This window comes from Penaeus chinensis, chromosome 36, assembly GCF_019202785.1.
Source record: "Penaeus chinensis breed Huanghai No. 1 chromosome 36, ASM1920278v2, whole genome shotgun sequence".
Lineage (NCBI taxonomy): Eukaryota > Metazoa > Arthropoda > Malacostraca > Decapoda > Penaeidae > Penaeus > Penaeus chinensis.
In genome coordinates, this window is record NC_061854.1 from 25,771,177 (window position 1) to 25,781,176 (window position 10,000).

The following is a 10,000-nucleotide window of genomic DNA, read 5'->3' on the forward strand; positions in this document are numbered from 1 at the left end:
TCTTGTTTCTTGTTAATGGTTCATATGAAGAACCCTTCCAATAATCATTTAAAATTTTCTCTGAAATTTCAACTTCATATTTCTTTAGGGGGGGAAGGGAACATTAAAAAGAAATCAATGTAAACACACACAAATTTTTTTGTCTTCCCAAAAATTAAAAGATATCGCCTCACCATGCGGCACGGACCTTTGTTTTACCGTCCCCTGTAGTCACAATAGTTATTTTAATTATTGGTCATGCAGGCTTGAAATATAATATAGAATGTCAAACGTGTAAGTTTAACATTTACATGTGTGACAATTATATTTAGAAGCCAATTTGCCAATGCGAATTTGTATGGGGGGGAGGGGGAGATCGACCAAACAACTGACGGTTGGAGGCCATATAGCTTGCAATATGTTAATTTACGTTGCTCAACCTATACAAATCAATAATGCCCACAGAGAAGTTCCGGAGTCGTATTTGTGAGCCTTGACTTCTACAAACAACACCAAGCGCCACCACCATGCCAGGTCACATCGTGAAGAGCACCGGGCCCGACCCCGACCCCACCGAGTTCTTGTTTGTCTCCTTGGAACAAAAGCGCATCGACCAGACCAAGCCTTACGACGCCAAGAAGTCTTGCTGGGTCCCCGACGAGAAGGAGAGCTATGTGCAAGGCGAGATCCAGGGGACCAAGGGAGACCTGATTACTGTTTGCGTTCCGGGAGGTGACACGAAAAACTTCAAGAAGGACCAGGTGACTCAGGTCAACCCTCCCAAATACGAAAAGTGTGAGGACATGTCCAACCTGACTTACCTTAACGATGCTTCCGTCCTGTACAACCTGAAGACTCGTTACCAGGCCAAGCTCATCTACACCTACTCTGGCCTCTTCTGCATCGCCGTCAACCCCTACAAGCGTTACCCCATCTACACCAACCGTGTCGTCAAGATCTACCAGGGCAAGAGGCGTAATGAGGTGCCTCCCCATCTCTTCGCCATCTCTGACGGCGCCTACAGTGCCATGGTGCAGTGTAAGTTTTCATAAACATATTTGTAATTTTACTGAGAAAACATTTCATTATTTTCTTGAAATACATCACGGCAAAAGGTTTATAATGAAATAACTTTTCTTTCAGGTCGTGAAAACCAGTCCATGCTGATCACGTAAGATCACATAAATGATATCTAGTCATTTCGATAATGTGTGAAGTAATCAGATAATGTAAACATGAATATGCATCAACATACAAGGATTAATGCATGTACACTGTATATCTAATCCATTATATACAAACATATGTATTCTTCCACAGAGGAGAGTCTGGTGCTGGCAAGACTGAGAACACAAAGAAGGTGCTTTCCTACTTCGCCAACGTCGGCGCTTCTGCTAAGAAAAAGGACGAGACTAAACCGGTAATATACTTCACATGATCTGACACGGAAAATGTATCATTAATATCACCCATAATACAAATGCAAATGCTGAAGAGGCTTCTTGCTTACGTCGAACTCACGCCCTTTTACAGAACTTGGAGGACCAGATCATCCAGACTAACCCTGTGCTGGAGGCCTTTGGTAACGCCAAGACCGTCCGTAATGACAACTCTTCCCGATTCGTACGTGTTTGTCACACACAGTTTAATCTGCAATGCGTTTCTGAATTACACTCGCGACATATACTTCACATGAAGCTAACCCTGTCACTAATGAATTCTGTGTATTTTTCCTATTAACAGGGTAAGTTCATCCGCATCCACTTCGGTCCGTCTGCTAAGCTGTCTGGTGGTGATATTGAAGTGTACTTGCTGGAGAAGGCTCGTGTCATCTCCCAGCAGTCACTCGAACGCTCCTACCACATCTTCTACCAGCTCATGTCCGACCACGTCCCTGAAATCAAGCGTGAGTTAAATCAACACAGTTATGTAATTTTTCTCTCTTGCTGGAAGGTTAGCCTGATTAAGGTTGAAAGATGTTTGGATCTTCCTTACTAATAATATTAAAACATATAGAATATAAAGATGAATAAAGGACTTTGATAAGAATAAAGTTTAGACAAACAGGAGTTAAACATATTCTTCAATTTTTCAGCATCTTGTCTCCTGAGCAATGACATTTACGACTACCACTATGTGTCACAAGGCAAGGTCACTGTTGCTTCCATTGACGACAAAGAAGAGATGGACTTCACCCATGTAAGGAAACGTTAATTTGACCGACAGATGTTATACTGTTTACATATTTTTCAGGATGTGTTCTGGATTAGCGGAATCTAACATAAATTGTTTCATAGTGCCTTAAGTTTATAAAGGATCTTTACATCTCAGAAAGCCTTCACAATCCTCAACTTCTCTGATGAAGAGCGAGACAACTGCTATAAGGTCACTGCAGCTGTCATGCACTTCGGAGCCTGCAAGTTCAAGCAAAGGGGTCGAGAGGAGCAGGCCGAACCTGACGGTACTGAGGTAATGAACTGAGATCTTCATCTAATGTTTTCTCCAGTTCATGTTTCTACTGAACCACCTTGCAGTGTTTCTGATTTGGTTTATAATAATTTATTTCTTCCTAGGCTGGCCATACTGTCGCAAAATTGCTTGGTTGCGATGGGGATGAACTTTACAAGAATCTTTGCAAGCCTAAGATCAAGGTCGGTGCCGAGTTCGTCACTCAGGGTAGGAACGTCGACCAGGTCTCATACTCTGTTGGTGCTTTGGCAAAGGCTATATATGACCGCAACTTCAAGTGGCTTGTAAAGAAGTGTAACATCACCCTCGAGACCGGCCAGAAGCGCGTTATGTTCATCGGTGTGCTCGACATTGCTGGTTTTGAGATTTTTGACGTAAGTAGCTGAAGATCTTATACCTTTCTCTATGGGTTAATTTTGTATGTTTTGTTTGAAATATCATGAAGTACACCAGTTTAAGGTATTACAAGTTTTCTTCTCTTTATGTACGGAATGCAGTTCAACGGCTTCGAGCAGATCTGCATTAACTTCTGTAATGAGAAGTTGCAGCAGTTCTTCAACCACCACATGTTCGTGCTGGAGCAAGAGGAATACAAGAGGGAAGGCATCAACTGGACCTTCGTGGACTTCGGTATGGATCTGCAGGCCTGTATCGATCTCTTCGAGAAGGTAATGAATATGCATGAAAACGGCCATTCAATTATACAGATATTCCTTTGTTTTGTTTTTCTTCCATAACTGGCACTGTCTGAACCAACAAAATCCCTTTTTTCTGCATTCATCCACACGCAAATGTCTATATATGACATGCTGACACTTGGTAACACCCATTATGACTGATGTGGTTTATGGACTGTACATAGTATCAAATATACACCATAAGAATATTATAGAAATATGTATTGAATAATGCATAAGTAGAATATTTTTCCTGAAAAGTAACAATGAAGCTCTGACAGATATATAAAAGACTGGAATGAGCCTTTGTTGTCATTTTCCTCATATTTACTGTATTCATCAAACAATGTTCTGAAAATATTTAATTACTTATTCCAGGAATGCTTACATATGTAGATGTAGAAATTTATAACTGCATAAAATAATTTACGTTATTGCTGTTTGTGTGTAAAACTAATACCATTTCCGTGGTTTTCATGCCCTTGAGGAATGAAAGTAATTGAGAAAGACTCTAGGGAAACTGTGAATGGCTTTGTTGATTATTAGTTCTAAGTCCTGATGTGCATGGTGCACATATTACTACTCTTTGATAGAAATCCCAGATACCAGTGGAACGTGTGTGGATAACTTACAGCATGTTCCTCAGACTCTATTATTTCTGTATCCTGTCTCCCCTTTTTGTGGTAGATCTAAGGATATAAATACGTTTACGACTGTCTCCCTTACCCAATAATGTCTAATTTCCTTCCACCCTATCTGTCCCGTAACCCTTTCGAGGTGAGATCAACTTTAAGACTATTCATCTTGCTTTGACCGTTCCCCGGCAGCATCGTGAGCATGAGGAACAATCTCACCACCGGATTGCATCTAGGGCTCTCCAGCTCTGCCTGTGAAGGAGGAACATACACAAGTTGCTATTAACAGTTAAAATGAATATGGTCTGGATCTTCTTGGAAAGATTCTGCAGGTAAAACAAAAACACAAAAAAGAAAAGAAAAGAAAAGAGAGATAATATAGATATATTTTTACTAGTCTTCAACAATAGTTGGGATAAAATGATCCTATATGCTGCACTCATTACTGTTGTATATTCCTTATCTAATATAACTTTCATTAACTGTAAAACAGGACTGGTCTTTGTTGCTATCGGCACTAAACATATGTACCATTCACTGTTTTCCTACAGCCCCTAGGTCTCCTGTCTATCCTAGAAGAAGAGTCAATGTTCCCAAAGGCAACTGATAAAACCTTTGAGGAAAAGCTGAAGGTCAATCACCTGGGCAAGTCGTCCAACTTCATCAAGCCCAAGCCAGCTAAACCAGGCCAGAAGGAAGCCCACTTTGCCATCGTTCACTATGCTGGCACTGTGCCCTACAACCTTGCTGGCTGGTTGGAGAAGAACAAGGATCCCCTCAATGACACCGTCGTGGACCAGCTCAAGAAGGCCAGCAACGCCCTCTCTGTGGAACTTTTTTCTGACCATCCCGGCCAGTCCGGTGATGCGACAGGCGGCAAAGGTAACATATACTCCTTTTTTCAGCCATACTTATTATCTTTTAAATGAATTCGTTGCTCATGTCTCTGAGACAAGAAAAGAAGTATAACTCCTCTTAAAACAAAATGATATTGCTTTTCTCAGGCGGACGTGGCAAGAAGGGAGGTGGCTTCACTACTGTATCATCTGGATACAGGGTAATTAGCTAAAAGTGTTCCTTGATACTTTTTTTTTTTTCACAATGAATATATAGAATATATACAGACATACAAGAAAAGGATAAATATCTCTCCTTTACCTTTCGTTTCCACACTCAGGAGCAACTAAACAACCTGATGAAAACCCTGAATGCCACTCAGCCTCACTTCATCCGTTGTATTGTACCCAATGAGACCAAATCTCCTGGTAAGTTAAGAGTTCAACATGAATATTTTCCTATGTCAGAAGAAATACATCTATTGCATTTTTTGAGAAGACAGTGTTGTTACTGAGGAAAATATACATCATGTACATTAACTAAATTTCCTCATAGGTGTCGTTGAAGCTCCTCTGATTATGCATCAGCTGACTTGTAATGGTGTGCTTGAGGGCATCCGTATCTGCCGAAAGGGCTTCCCCAACAGAATGGTCTACCCTGACTTCAGGCATCGGTGAGCTTTAGTCATATCAGTAAACACGGATAAAGAATATGTCTTTTGCATTAAAATTCTTCCACATATAAAGAAATACATGAAAAATAAGAATATTTTCTCCTTTAGTTACCGTATCCTGGCTGCAAAGGCCATGGCCGCCTGTGACGAAGACAAGAAGGCGGCAGCTGTCTGTCTCGAAGCTGTTAAACTGCCAGAGGATAATTACCGTCTTGGCAACACTAAGGTAAGAAAAATAATGAAGGATAAATGTGCATATGGTACATAGCACTCTCTCTTTCATGCGACTGTTCATTTTATGATCATATTCCTGAAATGCATGCCAAGAAAACTCATCAATGAAACATCTGAACATTCTTTTGTAACCTGATTTACAGATCAGCTTATCTGGCTCTTTTCTTTTGACCTTTCAGGTGTTCTTCCGAGCTGGTGTCTTAGGTTCTCTTGAGGAGATTCGAGATGATCGTCTGGCTCAGGTTTTGTCCTGGATGCAGTCATGGATTCGTGGATACACCAGCCGTATCCAGTACCAGAAACTCCAAGAGCAGCGTGTTGCCCTCATTGTTGTTCAGCGCAACCTGAGGAAGTACCTCAAGCTCCGCAACTGGGCTTGGTACCGCATGTGGCAAAAGGTCAAGCCACTCCTCAATGTAACTCGTGTTGAGGACGAGATGCGCGCCCTCGAGGAGAAAGCAGCCAAGGCCCAGGAAGACTATGAACGTGAAGCTAAACTTCGTAAGGAACTCGAGACCGCCAATGCATCGCTGCAGGAAGAGAAGAATAATTTACTAGCAACCCTTGAGTCAACAAAAGGCAACGTTTCTGACTTTCTGGACAAGCAAGCTAAACTACAGAGCCAGAAAGCTGATCTTGAGGCCCAGTTGAATGTAAGTAAGATGATTTACAGTATGTTAATAGTAACAGTAATAATGAGAATAACCTAAGGAATACTGCAGTAATGAAATAACAAAGGAAACATCTATAGAGATTGTTAATATTTTTATATACCAAACACCATTACAGGAAACAAATGAGCGTCTTCAGAAGGAGGAGGAAGCTCGCAATCAGCTCTTCCAGGGAAAGAAAAAGACTGATCAAGAAATTTCAGGTCTTAAGAAAGATCTTGAGGATCTTGAACTTGCTATGCAGAAGTCCGAGCAAGACAAGAACACTAAAGATCATCAGATCCGCAACCTGAACGATGAGATTGCCCATCAGGACGAACTCATCAACAAGATTAACAAGGAAAAGAAACATCTTCAGGAGTGCAACCAGAAGACAGCTGAAGACCTCCAGAATGTGGAGGATAAGTGCAACCACCTCAACAAAGTCAAAGCCAAGCTTGAGCAAACACTTGATGAACTTGAGGATTCTCTTGAACGAGAGAAGAAAATGCGGAGTGAGATGGAGAAATCAAAGCGGAAGGTTGAAGGTGACCTCAAGCTTACGCAAGAGGCTGTTGCTGATCTTGAGCGGAATCAAAAGGAATGTGAACAGACAATCCAACGTAAGGAGAAGGAGATTGCAGCAGTATCTAGCAAACTCGAGGATGAACAAGGCTTAGTTTCTAAACTGCAAAAACAAGTAAAGGAAATGCAAGCTCGCATCGAAGAGGTTGAGGAAGAAGTGGAACACGAACGCCAGGCTCGTTCAAAGGCTGAAAAGTCGAAGACTCTTCTCGGCCGTGAACTGGAGGAGCTTGGTGAACGTCTGGATGAAGCTGGAGGTGCTACTGCTGCGCAGATTGAGCTGAACAAGAAACGTGAAGCTGAACTGGTTAAGCTTCGTCGTGATCTTGAGGAGGCAACAATTCAAAATGAAGCCTCACTGGCTAATCTTCGCAAGAAGCACAATGACGCTGTGTGTGAAATGTCTGACCAGATTGACCATCTCAACAAAATGAAAGCTAGGTAATCTATATAGTTACTATTTGCTTATGCCTCATCCTGATCAGATTTCTCTCTTTACTCATATATTCTATTTTTGATCAGTAAAGGACTAAGTATAAATTAATTTTTCAGGACTGAGAAGGACAAGGAAGCTATGAAGAGAGAAGCCGATGATGCAAGAGCTGCTATGGACTCTCTAATGCGTGACAAGGTAACTGTACTATAATTTTACATACATGCATATAAATATATATATATTAATTTACATATAGAGATATATAGATAGATATAAATAAACACACACACACACACATATGAATGCACATCTGTATATATATATATATTATATATATGGTTGTTATTGCTAGAAATTGCATTATCTAAAAGTAAAGGCTTGGATAATTACAAAAATTTGTTTGATATACTTTTTCTAGGCGGCCGGCGAGAAAACAGTCAAGCAACTGCAGCACGAAGTGAATGAGCTTCATTCAAAACTTGATGAAGCCAACCGCACCCTCAACGACTTTGATGCTTCAAAGAAGAAACTTGCAATCGAAAACTCGGACCTTCTCCGGCAGCTGGAAGAGGCCGAGAGCCAAATTGGCCAGCTGTCTAAGATCAAGCTGTCTCTATCCAACCAGCTGGAAGACACCAGGAAGCTTGCTGATGATGAGAGCAGGGTAAGGCTGTAAATTATAATTCATAAAACATAATGATATATTACTTGCATACATTGTACAGACAACACTTTTAAATACCAAAAATACAGTTCATGACTCTTTTATCATTATTGCTACTAACAGCATTCATGTATGTATCCCATAGGAACGTGCTACTCTTCTTGGCAAGTTCCGTAATCTGGAGCATGATATTGACGGTCTTCGAGAACAACTGGATGAGGAAAGTGAAGGCAAAGCTAATCTGCAGCGCCAACTGTCTAAGGTTAACACTGAGGCACAGATGTGGCGTGCTAAGTATGAGTCTGAAGGAATTGCTCGTGTTGAGGAGCTTGAAGCATCACGAATGAAGCTGGCAGCTCGACTTGAGGAAGCTGAAGGGCAAATTGAACAACTTAATGTTAAGAATATGAATCTTGAGAAAGCTAAGCAGCGCATCAGCACTGAACTCGAGGACATGCAAATTCAGTGCGAACGTGCACAAGCACTTGCTGATGCTGCTGAAAAGAAGCAGAAGAACTTCGATAGAATCATCAGCGAGTGGAAAATGAAGGTTGACGACTTAGCTGCTGAGCTTGAGGCTTCACAGAAGGAGTGTCGCAACTATTCTACTGAACTCTTCCGAATCAAGGCCGCCTATGAGGAGAATCTTGAACAACTTGATTCTGTTCGTCGTGAAAACAAGAATCTTGCCGATGAAATCAAAGACCTAATGGATCAGATTGGCGAAGGTGGACGATCTCTCCATGAGGTCCAGAAGAATGCAAGACGCCTTGAGATTGAGAAGGAGGAACTTCAGGCTGCCCTTGAGGAAGCTGAAGCTGCCCTGGAACAGGAGGAGAATAAGGTGCTTCGTGCACAGCTTGAGCTTAGTCAGGTCAGGCAGGAGATCGACAGACGCATTCAGGAGAAGGAGGAGGAATTCGAAAACACAAGGTATGTGCTACTATGAACATATATCAATAAATCAAAGTAATTAACCTTTTATATATTCATCCAATTTCTTATTTTTTCTTCAGAAAGTGCCACCAACGTGCTATCGATTCAATGCAGGCTTCGCTTGAAGCAGAAGCAAAGGGCAAGGCTGAAGCTCTTCGTATGAAGAAGAAGCTGGAGTCTGATATCAATGAGCTGGAGATTGCCCTCGACCACTCTAACAAGGCTAATGCTGATTTGCAAAAGCAAATCAAGAAGATTCAGGGCGACATGAGAGATGTCCAGACTCGTCTTGAGGAGGAGCAGCGACTTTCCTCCGAATATCGCGATCAGTATTGCATCGCCGAGCGCCGGGCCAATGCTCTTCATGGCGAGCTGGAGGAATCTCGCACTCTGCTCGAGCAGTCAGACCGCGGCCGCCGTCAGGCTGAGGCCGAACTTGCTGAAGCTCACGAGGCTGTCAATGACCTCAATGCACAGAACGGCTCCTTGACAGCCTCAAAGAGGAAACTCGAAAGTGATGTGCAGACAATGCAGGTAAGCATTCATGGCATTTATTTCTGCCTTCATAATGTAAATCCTGCAGACAAAAGTTCTAGAATAATATTCTTATTTTTAACCTAGGCTGATCTCGACGAAATGCTGAACGAGGCCAGGAACTCGGAGGAGAAGGCCAAGAAGGCCATGGTTGACGCCGCTCGCCTGGCCGACGAGCTCCGCGCCGAACAAGAACACGCCCAGAACCAGGAGAAGATGCGCAAGGCCCTGGAGGTTTCCGTTAAGGAACTGCAGACCCGCCTTGAGGACGTCGAGAACAATGCCATGAAGGCTGGCAAGAAGGCTGTTGCCAAGCTGGAAAGCCGGGTCAGCGAACTGGAAAGCAACCTTGATACCGAGTCTCGCCGTCACGCCGACGCCCAGAAGAACCTGAGGAAGTGCGAGAGGCGCATCAAGGAACTCAGCTTCCAGTCTGAAGAGGACAAGAAGAACCACGAGAGGATGCAGGACCTGGTCGACAAGCTCCAGCAGAAGATCAAGACCTACAAGCGCCAGATCGAGGAGGCCGAGGAGATCGCCGCCCTCAACCTGGCCAAATTCCGCAAGGTCCAACAAGAGCTGGAGGAGGTTACCAGCAGCGCCTAAGATCGTGAAGCGAATAGAATCTCTACAAATGCAAACAGTATTGGAGAAATTCTAAAACTATAACGGAAATGTTTTACCGGACTCT

General features: G+C 42.6%; 1 protein-coding gene across 1 annotated transcript in view; it reads left to right on the plus strand.

The window, feature by feature from the left end:
• The window catches only part of LOC125044895, a 30,607-nt gene that overhangs the window by 252 nt on the left and 20,355 nt on the right, over positions 1–10,000 (plus strand). The window contains exons 2-22 of the mRNA XM_047641857.1: positions 445–1,017; positions 1,123–1,150; positions 1,300–1,399; positions 1,513–1,602; positions 1,723–1,885; positions 2,075–2,178; positions 2,311–2,448; positions 2,553–2,822; positions 2,946–3,116; positions 4,312–4,642; positions 4,765–4,817; positions 4,938–5,025; positions 5,153–5,270; positions 5,379–5,496; positions 5,684–6,157; positions 6,294–7,180; positions 7,292–7,370; positions 7,594–7,839; positions 7,985–8,772; positions 8,856–9,309; positions 9,397–9,909. Of these exons, the coding sequence (XP_047497813.1) occupies positions 507–1,017; positions 1,123–1,150; positions 1,300–1,399; positions 1,513–1,602; positions 1,723–1,885; positions 2,075–2,178; positions 2,311–2,448; positions 2,553–2,822; positions 2,946–3,116; positions 4,312–4,642; positions 4,765–4,817; positions 4,938–5,025; positions 5,153–5,270; positions 5,379–5,496; positions 5,684–6,157; positions 6,294–7,180; positions 7,292–7,370; positions 7,594–7,839; positions 7,985–8,772; positions 8,856–9,309; positions 9,397–9,909 (5,724 nt within the window). The 5' untranslated portion in view covers positions 445–506. The remainder of the gene's footprint in view (positions 1–444; positions 1,018–1,122; positions 1,151–1,299; positions 1,400–1,512; positions 1,603–1,722; positions 1,886–2,074; positions 2,179–2,310; positions 2,449–2,552; positions 2,823–2,945; positions 3,117–4,311; positions 4,643–4,764; positions 4,818–4,937; positions 5,026–5,152; positions 5,271–5,378; positions 5,497–5,683; positions 6,158–6,293; positions 7,181–7,291; positions 7,371–7,593; positions 7,840–7,984; positions 8,773–8,855; positions 9,310–9,396; positions 9,910–10,000) is intronic.